Source organism: Centropristis striata, chromosome 7 (genome assembly GCF_030273125.1).
Source record: "Centropristis striata isolate RG_2023a ecotype Rhode Island chromosome 7, C.striata_1.0, whole genome shotgun sequence".
Lineage (NCBI taxonomy): Eukaryota > Metazoa > Chordata > Actinopteri > Perciformes > Serranidae > Centropristis > Centropristis striata.
Genome location: NC_081523.1, coordinates 7524422 through 7544630, shown reverse-complemented (window position 1 = coordinate 7544630; position 20209 = coordinate 7524422). Strand labels below are relative to the sequence as shown.

The 20209-nt window shown below is 38.0% G+C and overlaps 1 protein-coding gene across 1 annotated transcript in view; it reads left to right on the top strand.

Annotated features, from left to right (window-relative positions):
- scarf2 (scavenger receptor class F, member 2) overlaps window positions 1-19975 on the top strand; it is a 38456-nt gene extending 18481 nt beyond the window's left edge. Inside the window, exons 9-11 of the mRNA XM_059337831.1 lie at window positions 2-99; window positions 15224-15379; window positions 17120-19975. Of these exons, the coding sequence (XP_059193814.1) occupies window positions 2-99; window positions 15224-15379; window positions 17120-18345 (1480 nt within the window). The 3' untranslated portion in view covers window positions 18346-19975. The remainder of the gene's footprint in view (window position 1; window positions 100-15223; window positions 15380-17119) is intronic.
- The last annotated feature ends 234 nt before the right edge of the window (window positions 19976-20209 follow it).

The following is a 20209-nucleotide window of genomic DNA, read 5'->3' as shown; positions in this document are numbered from 1 at the left end:
GCAAAAAAGCCAAGCGGATCCTGTGCGGACGATTCAGCCGAATCAGCACTAAACTTCCCCGTATTCCACTGAGGCGACAGAAACTGCCCAAAGTAGTCGGTAAGCCCCAAAAACTCTTTCTCATATCCCACCGCAGTGCTGCAAGAAGCTGCTGTGTTTTATGTAATCATCCTCTCGGGACTCACTGGTACAATACAGTCTGCTACAATCACTCATAGCTGCATTAAAAGCCTGTCATTAATGTAACGATGTTCAGATTTTGACAGCAATGAGTGGCAGTCAGAGTGAGCATTTTTTTTTATAGTATAGTAGTTTTGATAATAGAGATAGGTAATTTTGTGTCTGTCTTTTTTGGGTCATTTTGTGTCTTTTTTTTAGTAATTTTGTGTCTTTTTTGTGTCATTTTGTGTCTTATTTTAAATAAGTTTGTCTTTATTGGTAATTTTGTGTCTTTTTTTTAGCAATTTTGTGTCTTATTTTAAATAATTTTGTGTCTTTTTTGGTAATTTTGTGTCTTTTTTAGTAATTTTGTGTCATTTTGTGTCTTAATTTAAATACATTTGTGTCTTTTTTGGTCATTTTGTGTCTTTTTTTAGTAATTTTGTGTCATTTTTGGGTCATTTTGTGTCTTTTTAAAAAATAATTTTGTGTCTTTTTTGGTAATTTTGTGTCTTTTGGGTAATTTTGTGTCTTATTTTAAATAAGTTTTTGTCTTTTTTGGTAATTCTGTGTCTTTTGGGTAATTTTGTGTCTTTTTTAAAATAATTTTGTGTCTTTTTTGGTAATTCTGTGATTGTTTTTGGTAATTTTGCCCCAAAAACTCTTTCTCATATCCCACCGCAGTGCTGCAAGAAGCTGCTGTGTTTTATGTAATCATCCTCTCAGGACTTACTGGTACAATACAGTCTGCTACAATCACTCATAGCTGCATTAATAGCCTGTCATTAATGTAACGATGTTCAGATTTTGACATTTAGACGCAGTGTGATTTGAAAATGGATAGTGACAGCAATGAGTGGCAGTCAGAGTGAGCGTTTTTTTTTTATAGTATAGTAGTTTTGATAATAAAGATAGGTAATTTTGTGTCTTTTTTTAAAGTAATTTTGTGTCTTTTTTGGTCATTTTGTGTCTTTTTTAAAATAATTTTGTGTCTTTTTTGGTAATTTTGTGTCTTTTTTAGTAATTTTGTGTCTTTTTTGGGTCATTTTATGTCTTTTTTAGTAATTTTGTGTCTTATTTTAAATAAGTTTGTCTTTTTTAGTAATTTTGTGTCTTTTTTGGGTCATTTTGTGTCTTATTTTAAATAATTTTGTGTCTTTTTTGGTAATTTGGGATCTTTTTTTAGTAATTTTGTGTCTTATTTTTTAATAATTTTGTGTCTTTTTGGTAATTTTGTGGGGGGGTTTTTTTATTATTTTTTTTGGCATTTTTGTTGCTTTATTGATAGTGAGAGATAGAAAGGGGGTGATAGAGGGGAAGACATGCGGCAAAGGGAGCTCAGGCCGGATTCGAACCCGGCTCTGCTGCAGCACACGGCATACATGGTTGGCGCTCTACCGGTGTGAGCCACCGGGACGCCCCCTTTTGTGTCTTTTTTGGGTCATTTAATGTCTTTTTTTAGTAATTTTGTGTCTTTTTTGGATCATGTTGTGTCTTATTTTAAATAAGTTTGTCTTTTTTGGTAATTTTGTGTCTTTTTTGGATCATGTTGTGTCTTATTTTAAATAAGTTTGTCTTTTTTGGTAATTTTGTGTCTTTTTTAGTAATTTTGTGTCTTTTTTGTGTCATTTTGTGTCTTAATTTAAATACATTTGTGTCCTTTTTGGTCATTTTATGTGTTTTTTAAATAATTTTGTGTCTTTTTTGGTAATTCTGTGTCTTTTTTTTGGTCATGTTGTGTCTTTTTTGGGTCATTTTGTATCTTTTTTGGTCATTTTGCCCCCAAAAACTCTTTCTCATATCCCACCGCAGTGCAAGAAGCCTCTGCGTTTTATGTAATCATCCTCTCGGGACTTACTGGTACAATACAGTCTGCTACAATCACTCATAGCTGCATTAATAGCCTGTCATTAATGTCAGATGTTCAGATCTTGACATTTAGACGCCGTGTGATTTGAAAACAGACAGTGACAGCAGTGAGTGGCAGTCAGAGAGCATTTTTTCCGTCTACTGGTGCTACCTTCTTCGATGATGAACAGGGTTGAAAAGTGTATGGTGGCAGCCAGGCGAGTATGGGGTTTCATTTGAAAGGAATGCACTGGTTTTAGAGCCCCTTATTATTCTTGGCACCCTCAAATGCCATGTGTTCATATTATTACAACCCTTAACTGGGGCTTTTTTTTCTTCTTCTTCTTTTCTTCCCATTTTCTTTACTCGTTTCCATCGTCTTCTTCCTCCCCAAGAAACTTTTTCTTGGGCCGAGGAGGAGGCCGTGTTATTAAAAGAAGGCCAGCGGTTGTCGGGGGGCCCGGGCCGTGCTGAGTGACGCGCTATCAAAGGACGCACTGTTTGGGTGGACGCTGCGGCTCCGCTGCTCCATGCGGAGGTCTCGTGGTCTGTGACGGATCTGTCTGTGACCCCAGTCTTTCTTTTCTTTTTTTTTACAGCAGACACAGAGAGAGATATGATGATCTTTAAAACATTGCCACACACAGTTTAAAATGGATGGTTTTGTTCTGGGTTCAAAAACAGTTTAAAAATACACAGAATCTCTTTAAAGATTCAAGTGTTTGTATAAGCAGAGGTGGACTACTGGAAGCAGTATCGAAATTTGCAAAAAAAAGACACAAAATTACTAAAAAAGACACAAAATGACCAAAAAAGACGCAAAATGACCAAAAAAAAGACACAAAATTACTAAAAAAGAGACACAAAATGACCAAAAAAAAGACACAAAATGACTGAAAAAAAACTAAATTACTTTAAAAAAAGACACAAAATGACAAAAAAAGACACAAAATGACAAAAAAATACACAAAATTACTAACAAAGACACAAAATTATTACAAAAAGATACAAAATTAATACAAAAAGACACAAAAATACTTAAAAAATGACACAAAATTACCAAAAAAAGGCACAAAATTATTTTTTAAAAAGACACAAAATTACCAAAAAAGACACAAAATTACCAAAAAAAAAGACACAAAATTACCAAATAAAGACACATAATGACATTACATAACATTTCCACTTCTTGCGGTAACAACAACACGGCAGATAATAAACGGTCCGGTAGCAGCTGCCTTTCTTTTTGTTAACGTCGTCATAGAAACAAGTGAAACAAAACGCCAGCTTGCGCGATAAAGGGACCTTCCACACACAACACGGTAAAGTGCCATTCATATAAAACTCACATTAAACTTTCATATCAAGGTGGGGGCCACAGAATATCGTCATGAGGGCCACAATTGGCCCGCGGGCCGCGAGTTTGAGACCCATGCTCTAAGTTCTATATGTCTCGTCAGCAGGATTACGGAAAAACCGCCGGCCAGATTTTAATGAAACTCGTGGAAGGGTGTAGCACAGGCCAAGGAAGAATCCATTATATTTTGGAGGGGATCCAAATTACAGGGCAGATACAATAAATCATCATCAGTGTTGCAATATAGGGTGTTTGTGCTGTATTCATGTGGTGTCGGAATAATCGGAAAATTAGTTCCGATGGGAAATTTGCTCCGCAATTCACATCAAGTCGGAACGTTGACATTGCAAGATGCCTTGGCAGAATCCTGCGCCCTCCAAGAGCCCTTCTCCTTATGCAAATGTTTTTGGCAACACTTTACAATAACCAACTAAATTATGTTTATAGATGGTTTAAAGACCAATTATTACATATTTAATTTTTAAATGTTTTAAACCAATTTCTTAAAGGTATAGGAATAATTTCAAACTCATTAACATACTTAATATGGTGTTAAAAATGTTAAAATGAGTGCAACTGAAACTGTTGATAAACTATTCATGATAATTTGATTGTTTGTTATTGGTAAAGTAACTATAAACTTACATTAATATACCATTTATTTGTCATTTTTAAATTATGTAGTTAGTTAAACATTAATTAATTATATATTTACCATTCTAAATGGCCTATATATGGTTTATAAATGATGATTAAACATTAATAAACTATCTGTTTACCATTTATAAATGATGGTTATTGTAAAGTGTTACCTTTAATTGTTTGTTAATGGTAAAGTAACTATAAACTTACATTAATATACCATCTATTTGTCATTTTTAAATGATTTAGTTAGTTAAACATTCATTTATTATGTATTTACCATTCTAAATGGCCTATATATGGTTAATAAATGATGATTAAACATTAATAATCAGTTTACCATTATAAATGATGGTTATTGTAAAGTGTTACCATGTTTTTTGTTACAAATTGAAGTAGGAGATAAATAATGGCTAACAACATTGACAGAAAGTGGCATTTGCAGAACTCTGAAGCAATTAGTCAGCTAATGAATTAGAGACAGAAAGTTAATATTCAAGCAGTCTTGTGATCGATTTACTGTTTAAACTTCTCCCTGGCTCCAGCTTGTCAAATTTGCTGCTTTTGCCCGTTTGTCATTGTGAATCTTTGGACTGTTGTTCTGACAAAGCGAGCCATGGGAGCAGGCTGTGGGAACTCGTTATGGGAATCTGTCTCTATTTTTTTGACATTTATAGATGAAATGAGTGATCGGTTGGAAAACAACATGATCAAAGTGTTGCACAGCAGTCTCCGAACTTTGCTTAAGCTTTAACCCTCTGGAGTCTCCAAAAGCTCCAAATCCAGACTTCTTCATCACATCCAGACTAAAAAACAAAGCAGCGTGGAGCCCTACTGTAAATTTACCTCTAAAGTTCTGGCTGTAAACTCCATGAGGCCAGTTTCAGTTTGATGATGGTATACCAAGTAAAACTGGAGACAAGCTCAAATATATTTAGTATAAAATGATAGAACTGGATGGAACCCTCTTATATGTTATATTTGACACTTTTGTTCACATTTTCAACATTTTAAATTCTTTATTGAGCATGATAGTGTTTTGAAAGTTAAAAAAAAGGATTCAAAATCAGATTTTATGTTGGACTAAAGGACTAAAAAAGACACAAAATGACCAAAAAATACACAAAATGACCAAAAAAACCCCCAAAATTACATAAAAAAGACACAAAATGACAGACAAAAAATACTTAAAAAATACACAAAATGACCCAAACAAAGACACAAAATGACCCAAAAAAAGACACAAAATGACTAAAAAAGATACACAATGAGAAGACAAAATAACCAAAAAAGACACAAAATGACTAAAAAAAAAGCACAAAATGACCCAAAAAATACACAAAATGACCAAAAAAAGACACAAAATGACCAAAAAAAAGACAATAAAATGACCAAAAAAAAGACAATAAAATGACTAAAAAAGATACAAAATTACAAGACAAAATAACCAAAAAAGACACAAAATGACCAAGAAAGACTAAAAATTACTAAAAAAAAAAAGACATGAAATGACAGAAATTAACCCAAATTACTTAAAAAGACACAAAATGACAGAAAAAAACCCAAATTACTTAAAAGAGAAGCAAAATGACCAAAAAAGACACAAAATTAATAAACAAAAAAGACACAAAATGACTGAAAAATCAATAAATTACTTTAAAAAAAACCACAAATGACCCAAAAAAGACACAAAATGACCCAAAAAATACACAAAATTACTATAAAAGACACAAAATATATACATACAAAAAAAAGACTTACAAAGACACAAAATGACTAAAAAATATACAAAATGACCAAAATTGTTACGATAAACAAGACACAAATAAAATACAGTCACACTAGAATAAAAACCTTTTTATTCTGACTTACTGTATCAACATTTTGAACCAAAAAGGAACAATTATTATCAGGTCATATAGGTGAGGTTGTGCTGAAAAAACATATACCAACATGGCATTTAAACATGTTTTCAGTGGTGTATACAGGCAGGATGAAAATAATAAAAAAAGGACGAAACAGCCCCAGACTCCACAGAGTTAAGCGTCATTATGAAACTGTAATGTGACTCTTTGAAGGGCTTTGTTGACGCCAGCGTGCTGTGGAACGAGTTGATGACCTGGTTTCTTTTCCATGTCTGAGCAACATGTGCCTTCTCAGTTATTCAGCTGATTCTTTAAGCGAGACTCCGTCTTTATTACGCCTCGGTTAAAAAAACAACACTGGGACAGAGTGGCCTTTGTCGTCACATATTGGATATTTATACGCTTGTTTGTGAACAGTTTGACCATGTGAAGCAGCGAGCCGCAGGGCTAAAACAGCAACGTCATCTCAGGCAAACAAATAATCGTTTTCACATCTGCAAAATCTATTTTTGTCAGCATATTTTAATTCCCAAGCAGCAAATAAGACTACCATAATAACTTTTATTTATATAATAAAAACTTTATTTATATAGCACCTTTTAAAAACAGCAGTTTACAAAGCGCTTGGACAGAGAACGATGAGAATGATGCCATAACGCTAAAAACAATTCTTACATTAAAAGAAAAACAATAAGGGACAGAGCAGGAACAATCACAAGACAGATACACAGAAAATAAAAGGAGTAAAAAAGTGCAAGCAAAAAAGCAGTTACCAGAAAGTGGATGAAGAAGGAGGAACCTAAGATTGAGGACTGGGTGGAGGTTATACATAATATTTATGTGATGGAAAAGTTAACTTTTCCCATTATACTAGAGGAGGACAAATTTAAAAGACTATGGAAAAATTGGGTAGAGTACATAAAACCAATTATGCCAATTAAAAGTACCCTGGTTCGTAGCTACAGAATTTGAAAAGTTCTGTTGTTTTTTATTATATTTTTTTATTATAATTATTTCTAATTTGATTTATTGTTTTTTGGTTATTTTGTCTTTGTCTTCTTTTATGAATATTATTATTTTTTATTTCTCAGTGAGAAGTAATTTTTTTCACATTTTTAGTTTACCATTGAATAATGACTGAATACATAAGCTTAAGCAACAAAAATATTGTTTATTTTTGTTCAAGTCCAACAGACCAGTGCAATTTTTGCCATTAAGTGTAGCAGTAGCATATATAGGAATATAGTACATTTCATAAATTCAGGTAGCCTATAGGTAGGTAGACCTTCTGTAAACTAGAATACTTTGGTTTTTGAAGTAAAACACAACCCACGCTAGCTAGCACAATAGCCGCTAGCTGCTATATGTTTAGCATTGAGGTGATACTTGAGGCTGGATGTGCTGCGGTGATATGTGAATTCCTTGTTGCATAGCAACACAACCATGCTCTTATGGACGCTTCCATCCGTTGGTTTTTAGTAACTAAATGTCCCATCATCCACGGGGCCAACCAAAGGTCTCATCAGCTTCTTCCTTCATGTTCACTGTGGTTTGTTGTTGTCTCAACTCATCAACGCTAGTTGGTGCTCCAGTATAATCGGTCCGCCTGAAACTCAGCCAGTGAGAAACGTTCCGCGGTGCAAAAATAAGTGAGATTAAAATGCGTCAATTCTTTTAAAGCGTTAATTAAGATTAATTAATTACACAAAAATTAACGTTAAAGTTCCGGCACTAGTTCTTAGTTTTGACTTAGGAACGGTCAGAAGGAACCAAGGATCTGAGGACGCAGGTCGGCTCGTATGGAGTTAATAATTCTGTTAAATAGCTAGGAGCCAGACCTAAAAGAGCTTTAAAAGTGATCAGTAAAATCTTAAAATCAATCCTAAAACAAACAGGGAGCCAGTGCAAAGAAGCTAAAATCGGGGTGATGTGATGTCATCTGTTTAAACCGGTAAGAAGCTGCTACATTAATGTACCGATCAGACCTTTAATACCCAGTGAAATCTGTTACAACTTGCATGCGTCTCTTGTCCTTCCTGGTCCTGGTTGGTTTGTCCTATCCAAATGTTTGCTACTCTGCTTTCTGTTGGGCTACCCACAGAAGCATGCTCTGCCAACATTTAGAAACTCAAACTCTGACTGGGGCTTCACAGTCCTGCACACACATTCCAGAGGGGGCCCAATGGGGCTGGAAACAGGAAGTGGTCAAATTTACCCCAGCCCGTGTCAGAACTGTGATTTATCCACACCAGGGTCAGTGGCAACAGATGTGGCAAGGCAAAATGAGAAAGGAACAGGAGGGGAAGACAACAACCTCTGATAGAGGAACAGCAACATGGACACTGTCACCTATTCGCTTCTTGGCTCATCTCAGTTTGTTTGCTTGTAGTTTGGCATTCCATTCTAAGCATATTTACTCCACGCCCAACAGATTCACGTCTGTCCGGCATTCCTTGCATCCTCTGTGTCCAAATGCTTCCCCACGGGTTAGGGCTGAGAGCAGCACCACCTGCTTTTTTCATCTTTATTTACCAAGGAAAAGTTGACTGTGATTACACTGCAAAAAAAAGGAAAGTTGGGTGAACTCAAAATTTCAAGGCAACAAACTTCGATAAAATTTTAAATTGGACAATTAAACTAAATATTTTGAGTTGTGCTTTTGAGTTTGCTCAACTCTGAATTCTGATTTTTGTCAACTCAACTGTAATTTGAAACATGATAAGGGTTGTTTACATGTGTGGACTCCAGCTCGAGGCAGCACAGCTACAATGAGACTTCAAGTGCCTAGTGGCAACTCGGAAAGTTGGCTTTCTGCATTTCACAACAAAGAAAGAAGAGTTAGCAGAACTATTGCTTCTTGTTTTGAACCCCAACTTAAAGATATAAGTAACAACAACTCACCAACTTATTTTTGAGCATACAACTGTCTTGCTTTGTTGTGCTAACTTACATTATTGCCCTAAATGTCAGTAATTTATATTTCCAAGTTTTACCAATTTAAATCACTGTTTTAGTACAAAAAATACAAGTTGGCTAGCTTTTTTGCAGTTTACAGTATGTATTATTAGGGCAATAATGTAACAACAAAGGAAGCCAGTTGTCTGCTCAAAAACAAGTTGGTGAGTTGTTGTTACTTATATCTTTAAGTTGGGGTTCAAAACAAGAAGCAATAGTTCTGCTAACTCTTCTTTCTTTGTTGTGAAATGCTGGAAAGCGGTGAAATTCTGTCATTAGCGAAAGCTAGCGGCTAACTGACGCTAACGGCTAACTGATGCTAGCGGCGCTGCTTGTTACAGCTACAAGAGTAGCCATTAGCATATCAATGCTAACTCAAAATTGTGGTCGCAACATTAGCTGACATTTCATAGCGGCGTTACAGTCTTGTTGAGTTGACAAAAATCTGAATTCAGAGTGGAGCAAACTCAAAAACAAAACTTAAAATATTTAGTTTAATTGTCCAACTCAAAATTTTATCGAAGTTTGTTGCCTTGAAATTTTGAGTTCACCCAACTTTTCTTTTTTTTGCAGTGTATGTGTTTGCAGCAACTGTAGATTTTTGCAGGTGTGAGACACCAAAAGGTATCTCTCTTACCCCGTGAAGTCGCTCTCAGTGCTTTAACCAGCCTGTAACTGGAGTTATTTTAATAAAGGAGGTCCCTCTTACTATTTATGAGCATTCCTTGTTAAGCCTGAAAAAAGATGTCAGACATGATGTCTTGTGGGCAGCTGATAAGCATTCAGGTTTAAACCTCTGAAGTCCAGGAGATTTTGCTTCAAATTTGTCAACTTCCTATGCATTCATTTCTGTCTCTGTTTAGCATCTTTCAGTCTGTCCTTACATCACATGCATGGCTCCTTTTTCTCCACACAAACTTGGCTATCAGTCAGATTTTTCTTTTTTCAACAGCATTCGGTTGAACTGTGTGCGTGTGTGCATGTGTGGTTGTGGGAGTGGATGCGCATGTGTGAGTAATTGAGTGTGTATGTGGTGAATATGGCATAGCTTGTCTACCTGCACTCTTCAATTAATTCGTAATTGTTTTTTTTTAATTGTTTGTTTGTTTTCTCTTCTTTTCTTTTCTTTTCTTTTTTAACTGTGATTATGTATATCCATTGTGAAGCACATTGAGTCTGCCTTGTGCATGAAATGCGCTCTATAAATAAAGTTGAATTGAATTGAATTGAATTGTGACGTCATGGCGACGTAGAAAGAAGAAGAAGTAATGTGCCGGTGCTTTCATGGACTCCAGAGTATTAATCAAAATGGAACAAAAAAAGAAAAGGTCAGCACGAGTTTGTTGGATGTCACTCAGCGTACTGTGTTTGTTTTAGACTCTGCAGGGAATCGTGTAACCCTGACACAAGCTATTTCAGGCTCAAACATATTGTTCTTCTTATTATTGGCAAGTCCTATCCACATTCGATGCCCAGATTTTCCACAGCTGGACCAAGCATTTGAACTAGCAACCTCCTTATCTCAGCCCAGCTCTGTGGCCTCTAGTCTACCTCTGCCTCAGGTCTGTGAACGCATCCCCCCACTGAGCAACTGTGGTGGCGGAGCTCTGCAGCTGGGATGTGTCAATAATGGCCCGTTGTGCGTTGGCCTCCATGTAGGGAGGGATCACAGTGGCGTCCAGTCTGCAGAACAATCTGCCCCACTAGACCCGCAGTCTGGAGGGAGCAGGTTTCAAGGGCAGCAGTTGTTCGTCACTGCATGCGAGTAATGTCGCAAAATACCCATGTGTTAGCTTGTTGACTAACTTAACTGCGGTCTTTGCATAGGTTGGCTGCTCCACATTCTTCAGTCCCTCAGAGTCTCTGTCTGTCTGCCCGCTGCTGCACAGTACACAGTAAAATCAGCATACCCATATTAACACTGAGTTGGTGTACATTTGACTCTTTTTGGAGTTAAAATTTAACACCAAAAAGAGTCAAATTTACACTAACTAGTGTAAAGGTACCAACACTTGAAAAAGTGTTAAATTAAAACTCTGAGGTGTGGATCCATGTAGACACTTTAAGTATTCAGATCCCTTACTTCAGTAAACTTTGTTTATATTTCAATAATAACTCCATTACTAACCATTTCAATCAATATTTAGTGCAATTTTGTTCTTTGTTCTTTATCCTCTCACAGATCATGGTTCAATGAGGATAATTCACTTGTTTTTCATAAAAAATAATGTATGTTTACCTACATATAAAATATAATGGTTTTATATGACATTGATTTGAAAAAAAAACATTTTTTTTTACATTTTTCTTTTTTTCTTTTTCTGAAAAAATACTTTTTTACTTTTTTTTTTTTTACTTTTTATTTATTTATTTATTTATTTTTTACATTTTTATACTTTGAAATGGGTAAATTTGACCCACAACATAGCAGGAGGGTTAAAATTATTTGAAAATATCTAATTGCTTTACATTTATGACGTTTTTATGTTACATCTTGACCCTGGGAAGTAACTAAAGCTGTCAGCTAAGTGTAGTGGAGTAAAATGTACAATATTTTTCTCAAAATGAAGTGGAGTAGAAGTATAAAGTTACATAAACTTTAAATACTCAAGTACAAAACAAGTACAAGTACCTCAAAATTGCACATACAGAACTTGAGTAAATATACTTAGTTACATTCCACCACTGAAGACCAGATCCTATTAATTTATTTATTCCTCTCATTGAATTCAAGCATAATATTTTTTTATCATCCACACCTCTGGATAAACATTTCTATCTGGGTTCTGTATATTGTATATTATTATTAATCTACTACATCCACACAAAGCTGATTTCCTTTTTAAAGTTAATCCAGTCAGAATAATAGAGCCATGTAGCCACAACATTCACTCCACATGTAGAGAGAGCAGAGTGGCACTATTCTGGTAAACAGGATATCCTTAAATAATCACATAAATGGGTGCCCTTGGATGGAAGTCCCCCCCTACATACAGTACACATCGCTTGTTATTTTTGGTCTTTTTTCTCCCCTTTTACACACATCTGTACTTGCTTATTGTAGAAATGTTGCACCTGTGTTGACATTATCCACCCTGCGAGTAACACAAAGACTCCCAAACTCCAACATGTAGTTCAGAGGTTTACATGACTTTTTAACAGAACAATGTTTTCAGACCAGTGTAGCAATAAATATTAACCTAATTCATTTGGTTTCTCAGTATGTCAGCTAGAATTTAAAACAGACTATCTGAGGTCGTACACTGCAAAAAAAGCCAACTTGTATTTTTTGCCTAAAACAGTGATTTAAGTTGATAAAACTTAAATAATGTAAGTTAGCACAAGAAAGGAAGCCAGTTGTCTGCTCAAAAACAAGTTTGTGAGTTGTTGTTACTTATATCTTTAAGTTGGGGTTCACAACAAGGGACAATAGTTCTGCTAACTCTTATTTCTTTGTTGTGAAATGCGGGAAATCGTTGAAATTCGGTCATTAGCGAAAGCTAGCGGCTAACTGATGCTAGCGGCTAACTGATGCTAGCGGCGTTGCTTGTTACAGCTACAAGAGTAGCCATTAGCGTATCAATGCTAACTCAAAATCGTGGTCGCAACATTAGCTGACATTTCATAAGAGCGTTACAATCGTGCCAATTCAGCACACTGCAGAAGTTAGCAGAAGTAAGGATTAAAAGTTATTACAATGTAAAATTATGAGTTCAAGGGTTGAGCAAACACAAAAAACAAAACTTAAAATATTTAGTTTAATTGTCCAACTTAATATTGTATCGAAGTTTGTTGCCTTGAAATTTTGAGTTCACCCAACTTTTCTTTTTTTGCAGTGTAATTCTTAGTCAAAACTATAATTTCGGAATAGTAATATAACTCTGCAGGTTCAAGGGAAAAAAATTATAATTTGAGACCTTGAAAAGGGCTTTGTACAAACATGTCTGTGCACAAGTTCTGATTAGACTGTGACTAAATCTGGTCGTTGTTTTTTGAGAAAATGTTGAAAGCACAACAGAAAGTCACATGGTGTGAGGCAGACGGATGGACGCAGGAAGCGAGAGAATAAACATCAGTTGGGCTTAAGATGAAAAATAAACCAGACATGTTTAGTTTACACTTTCTGGTGAGAGGAACCACCAAACACATCATCTGCTAAAGTTGAAAGCAAAAAAATGTTCTGTTTTGTAACATTTTAAAATCACATGCATATCAAACACCAACAAGGGGAGATACAGTGAGAATGTAAACAAAAATGTGTGAAATAGGCTCCCCATGCTGTGATACTACACATTAAATGCAGCTTTTCCTCTGATAGTGCATCTCCAAGTCACCAAGTCTGCAAAAATCCCCCTGTAGATCACTTAAAGTAGCTCATCTTTTTCTGTTACAGTCAAACAACAACAGCTAAGGAGCTGGGATTTGTTCCTGGCCAGGGTCCTGGTACAGTTAGGGGATTTCTTCCACCTAGGGTTTATCTGAGGTCTAAACAATCGGATGGACCCATGTGTCATCGGGCATGTAAACAGGAGCATCTGATGTGGTCGGTCATGTCAAGTTAACGCCCAGAACAGTTTAAGCCAAAACTCACGCCAGATGGGAAGATCCAGCCGCAAGTATCGCTCATAAACCACAGCTGTCCTGAGACTGAAGGGTCAGCAGAAAGCTGCTGTGTCTGAAGGGGAGGAAGGAAGAGGAGAGAGAGAGAGAGAGAGAGAGAGAGAGAGAGAGAGAGAGAGAGAGAGAGCCAGACAGGCAGAGAGAAACAGGACTTGACCTACATATTGTTAAGGGAGAGGATTCTGTGGAAGATGACGCAATAAACCATTTCCTTAACACATAATTACCACAACAAGAGATTAGTATATCAGATATCACACTGGACATTACTGTAGGATTCTCAAGTATTACATCTCCCTAAATTTTAGAGGAAAAGTTCACATTCAGGGCAGAAGTTTACAGTCTGTATGCTAAGATAGGTGAGACATGTAATACTTAGTTTAAATGAGTTGACATTGCTTAGGGTTTTTTTTAATCCCCATTTCAGAGAGAGATGCATATTTCCCAAAATGCTGAATGATCCTTCAGTAGGATTTCTCCTGTGGCCAATTGCGAACAGTTCTTTGGTTTTCCACCGCCAAAGAGCCGGCTCCAGGCTGGGAAAACGGGTTCCATAGCAGCACCAACTTTTTGCTGATCTTGTACCGTGAACCGCAACATCAGGGCCTGGGAGCGGGGTTATCTGACCAATAAAACCAACTCGGCATTTGAAAGAGACCAAACTGAAACGTGTATGATCATTCATTTATTTGATTTGTTTAACTACAATGTGATTGATACAGGCTAACGCTAGCGTGCTAACGCTAGTGGCCAATCGATAGCATGCTAACATTAGCCGGGATTGATGGCGTGCTAGCGTTAGCGGAATAGCAAGACCAACTCGGTGCTGTTGAGAAAGACCAATTAAAATGTGTATTATACATTTTTTTATTTAAGAATGTATTCAGCATCCATAGTGATTAAAATGAGCAGCACAGATGAGTTGTAGAGACATGTAGTCTGCCTGTTTTCATACTTGCCGAGAAGGCCTTTTAGTAATGATTGTATGGTAATTTAGACTTAGTAGACTTATTAAACTTTTATCTTCATTGTAAGGCTCAAAATAAGTTTTTTGCGGCTCCATTCCGGCATTTTTTTCTCCCCTGGGCTAACTGGTTAGCATGCTATTTTCAGTGGAAATCTCTGCAACACAACACAAAGATGTCAAAACCGTTTCGTCTTCACATTCTGTAAATAATGTCGGTCAGAATTGTTTAAACTAAAATTCTGGCAAGATCTTACACATTGCACCTTTAAAGACAATGTCAGCATTGTTTTCACTTTCATTTCACGTAGATTGAGATAATAACAATAGATTATAGTTCACACACTCCTCAATAATTTATTCATTTATACATGAATTCATTATTTAGTTTTTTGGGTCAACGAGGAGCTGCATACCTACCAAAAACAATGCAGGCTGCCTCGGGCTGATTGAGGATTTCTGTCTCGTACGGCGGTCACTTTGCTCTTTTTTGTTGTTTGCCTTTTATCCTGCTAAGAATAGAACCCTGGGGAAAACCTGAGTCACTTCAGCTGTTGACAAAGAAAAACAAAAGAAACAGCTTACACGAAAAATATCTACTTTCACCCTCTAAAAACCCATAATGTGGAGGCCTTTGTTAACTCGAATTCAAAACCAATAAAAAACAGTTTTGCCGCAGACTCACTTAAACCAACACTTTCTCCATCTCTGCAGCACTTGTGAGAGTGAGTGAGAACAGACTGTTGTTCTTGTAACATGGTACAATACCCTCTGGCTGACCTTTTGGCTTCTGCGTTTGTTTTCTGTTCTCAGTAGCCCACCACGACCCGGAGAACACCTTCAACTGCAGCTTCATCGAGCCCCCCTCGGTGGCCGAGCAGCCCTCCCCCTCCTCCTGGTCGTCCCAGGAGTCCTTCTCTTCCTTTGAGAGCGGAGACGAGGGGCCAGTTTACTGTGTGCCCCATGAAGGTGAGTCATCGTCAGAATAAATAAACAGTTTAGTTATCTGGTGTGACGCACATAAATCCCTAATTTGTCTTTGGCATGTAGGAGCTGTTACACACACACACACACACACACACTGATAGACCCAGGTCTCTGAAGGAGTCAAGATCCCCAGTGTGACCGTTTAGTGACTCACCCACTTCTGTGAATCTCATTAGGGAGATAGTTTCTTTATCATATGCCCATCTCGGCCCAGGTTCTGCTTCAAGAACGAGGCGAGCATAAACAGGAAACCGAATGGTCAAGTCAGCACATGGCTGGAATCCAAACAGTGACTAACTCCTTCAAGTTTGATGGAAAACACCCGCTCCATCAGTTTCTATTCTCGAAGTCTGACTGTGCAAGTCAGGTTTTGTTATGGGGGATTTTAGCGTGAGTGATTGATGCTTGCTTTTTAGTGCTCTCTTAAAGTACTTTGGCTTACTTCTCATTCTTCTCATGAATGGTTCAAGGGCTTTGAAACAATTGATTCCGAGCGAGAAGCCTTGGGCACAAAATAATTGCTGTAAACATAACAAAAGGGTTTCGAATTAGAGTCACAACAGTACGATCAGTTGCATTGGAGCCACTCCAGTCTCAAGTATGTGTAGACAAATTAGCAAATGAAGTGGTACAGATAACAGTCTCTAAATAACACGAGCATTAGGGCTTTTCTGGTGGGAAGATTTAAGGAAAAAATGTCTCTACAGACGAAAACAATGAACTGCTGCTAATTGTGAAGGTCGCAGATAAATCACATTGTTTATATGTTTCTGATTTAAAAGTTATGTGGTCTGTCATCGCTCAAAATAATTAATTTCCTTTGAAGGGCTTCAGAGTCTCTATAGCATATGACGCCCTCTATCTTAGACCATTGATTCGAATGAGGAAAAAAAAATACACTGTAAAACTTTTTACTGTAAAATTACAGTAAATTACTGGCAGCAGTTTCGCCAGTAAGTTACTGTAAAATTTACAGTACCTCTACTGTATTATAGAAATACAGGTCTGTTTACTGTCTCGTTACGAAGAAGAAAAATAGCGCAACTTTTAAATGTTTAACTCTAAATTATATTACAACTAATCCATTTAAACTCTATGTTATGATTACTGGGAAAACAACATATTATGATTATTTCATCCCAGACAAAAAATAAATAAAATAAAACTTTTCTTCTTTTCGAAAATAATGGCTTTATTTTCCCGACATGCTCAGCTGAAAACAGTAACCGTTGGAATGCCTGAGCAATCATGATAGCCTAACTCCCACAATGCATTGTTTTCACAGCAATATAATGTACAATCATTATACAGCAATTTACTGTTAGAATTTGACTGTACATTTACAGCAAAGTCTTACAGTGTAAAGTTAAATATTAAACTTTTTATTTACCTTTCACAGATCATGGTTCAATGAGGATAATTCACTCTTTTTTCATTGAAAAAATGCATGTTAAAACTTTTTTATGAACATTGGAAAGACCTACACATAAAATACAATGGTTTAACATGATATAGATTTTTTTTTTTTTAACATTTTTAATTTTTAAATTTTTATGAAAAAATACATTTTTAAAATAGTTTTTTAAACTTTAAAATGGGTCAATTTGACCCGCAACATAACAGGAGGGTTAAAAATGTCAAATTAAAATGTACTTTTTATTTTTTTTATCTCGGGCTGCTGATATATTATCTAATACATGTTGATTTTCTGATGATCAACAGAATCTGTGAACGAGAGCAAAGAGAAGCGCAGCCCCAGCCCGGCGACAGAGAAGCTGGAAGCCGTCCCTGATGAGGACGACGCCGGAGAGTACACCTCGCTGAAAGACACCAGCATCACAAAACCAGAAGGCAGCGAGCAGCCCCTGCTCAAGTCCTCCGACAGCGAGGGCTCCACCAGCGGCTCCGAGTCCACCACCGCGGCCCTCTACGCTCGCATCGCCCGCCTCTCCAAGCAGTCCAAGGAGGACGACGGCAGCGGGAAGGATGGCGACGGCACTCCGACACCGGAGGCTAAACGCAACGGACGGCCTCCACCTTCACCTGGCAAACCCAAACCACGCCCACCAGACCCGTCCACCAAGCCCAAGGTGTCGTGGATACACGGAAATACTACGGGGGCGCCCCAGCCCGAGCAGCAGGGGCATGGGGGAATGAAGTCCCTTTCGGTGCCGAAGGAGAAAAAGAGGAGCTCAAGCGACGGCTCGGCCAAGAGCGAGGAGCGCCAGAAAATGAAGGAGAGAAGCCGCGAGCAGAAGAAACAAGACGGGAAGGAGGCGGACGCCAACGGCTCCCCCAGCAAACACAAACCTCTGCGAGGGAAGAAGTCCGGGGACGAGCACAGCAGTCCCAGCCACATGGAGCACATTAACGGCGTGGTTCAGAACGCCCTCAAGAAGATAAGTAACTTCCACAGCTCCTCGTCCGAGAAGAAGAACGCCGACAGTCCAAAGGAGACCGCCAAGGAGCCGCCAAAGAGCCCCAAGGTGATCCACCCTCATATGAACTCTGAGGCGGCCACGCTGCTGGCCGCTCAGCTCAAGGAGAAAACCCAAAGCATCAACAGGAACGAGGGGACGGGTCTGACGAAGACAAACGGGCTCTCCACGCCAAAAGGACACCGGGAGAAGCCGACGCCCCCGCAGAAAGCCAAGAGGACCGCGTCCGGCGGTTTTAGCTCCACCAAGCCCCTGCTGCCCACCACGAGCAGCCTCCAGAAGATGGTGGCGCCCGTCGCCACCGACCTCGGGAACCCCGACGCCAAGAGCCCGGAGAAGCAGGACTTGAACGGCTCGAGGGCAGGGGACCCGACGTTGGATACCACGCCAAAGAAGACGCCCATGAAAAAGCCGCCCAGGAAGAAAGGCAAGGAGGGCACTTTGGATACATCGGAAAGTAAAACACCCCAGCAAAAGACAGCCATCATGCCACCACAGGTAGTGAAATAAGCGTTTTTTAAAAGACAAACGGCGAAAGCTTTTGATGGATTCCAAAGAGACTAAAATGGATTTGTTGGAAGGTGAACCAAAGTAGTTTTTCAATCGAGGAGTTTTAACCTTTTCTGTGTGAGTGTGCTGCGACTCCAGGACCAGTCGAGAGTGAGAAATGCTTTTAAATGGAGGGCGAAGTTGAGTCGTATTGGTGAGTTGTATTATAATGACCTCTATACACCATAGTATTTCATTTCAAGAATCCTTTTTTTTTTTTTTTTTTTATGTAACAAGTATGTATCAATCTCACACCACAACCTGTGGCTAAGCCGGACACAACTGTGAGAACAGTGGTGCACAGACATAATCCATAGTTCATTCATCTCTATTCCTCTGCAGTACGTCCACCACTATATTTATATACGGATTTCTTTTGAGGTTGCATAATTTTAATTTGCTATGCAGGTGCCGGAAAGATACCTATTTTTTTTTTAATGTACGCTCTCCAAAGGTACTAAGGGTACTAAAAATAACAAGAAAATGAGATCCTGTGAGGATTGCAAGCTATTTCGTTTCTGTTTGTTTGTGGACCAACATGCATAAATGCAGTTCAATACCTTAAATCACCCTCCTCCTTCTTTATGTCTAGGCGGTTCTTTGCAGGTGAGGATCTACTTAATTATTGTCAATTAGGAGCATAACTTTTAGTCTGAGTTGTTGGAGAACTTCTTGTGCAAAGAAAAGAAAGTTTTTTTATTTCCCTCCTTTTTTTGCTGCAGGAGCAATTTCCAGGTTGATATACCACATCATAAGGAGCGCTTTACCTTAAAGAACTAAATCACCCCAAAGTGCACAGGTTATGCTATATTTAGCACTCAATTGTGCTTGTAAGTCACCTTTAATTCCTCACTGAGCTATAGCATTGGGTCTCAAGGGTTTTCCATACAGAAAGGTTACATTTTTGGATTTAAAGTCTTTGCTCCCTTTGGTCCGACTCCGTCAGACATGGTTTGTTGAAACCCAAACAAGCTCTTTGATCTTTCTGCAAAAGGGGCTGTTTTTAAACCTCTTTCATACTTCGGCTAACACCAAATCACCAGAATGTGCTCTTACTGTAAGTTTTATTCAGTCAGCTAAACCACTAAACCAAAAATGAAATCCCAAGCTATCCTATGTCCTCACTTTATGTCATGCTTATAAATCACTTTAAACTCACTTTCTTTCTTTCTTTCTTTCTCTGCAACACAGCAGCCTCTGCAGTTTCCCCCGTGCTGTAAAATCAGATGCAATGGATAGTTTTGTAAAAGTCACGACTGTTAGTAGTATTCTCCACAGATCCAGAGTACAAAAGGAGATTGCCATGTGTCTTTATCTGCTCTTTCAGTTTAGTCGAGAAACTAGGTCAATATCACCAATCGAGCTACTCCCATTTCTCATGAATTTGTTTACGCCATCGGGGTATTGTGTGGAAAAAAAAGAAAACCCTGTCAAGGTTGTTTTCTCCCTTAAGGATCATATTATCTTATGCTAGTAGACTCAAAGTAACAGGGTGCTTTAATTCCATTTGTTAAAGGGTAAGGCTAAATGGTACCGTGCCTGGAGTGTTGAAATGTGCCTCAACTGTGGATCAGTTTAAGCAAAAGAAGAAGCCATGTTTGCCTGAATGCTGTTGCCATCTTTATCATTATTTCAAGTGTCGATGCTAAAACACCAAAATAAGTTTGTGGGGTGGGAACTTAAACTGGACGTCTTCAGTTTGTAAAAGAGGATTAAGCTTTTTAACTTGGTGGATGGCTATTTTGAAAGTCCATCCATCCATCGATCCATTTTCCTCCGCTTATCCGGGGCCGGGTCGCGTGGGCAGCCAGCTAAGCAGGGCCAG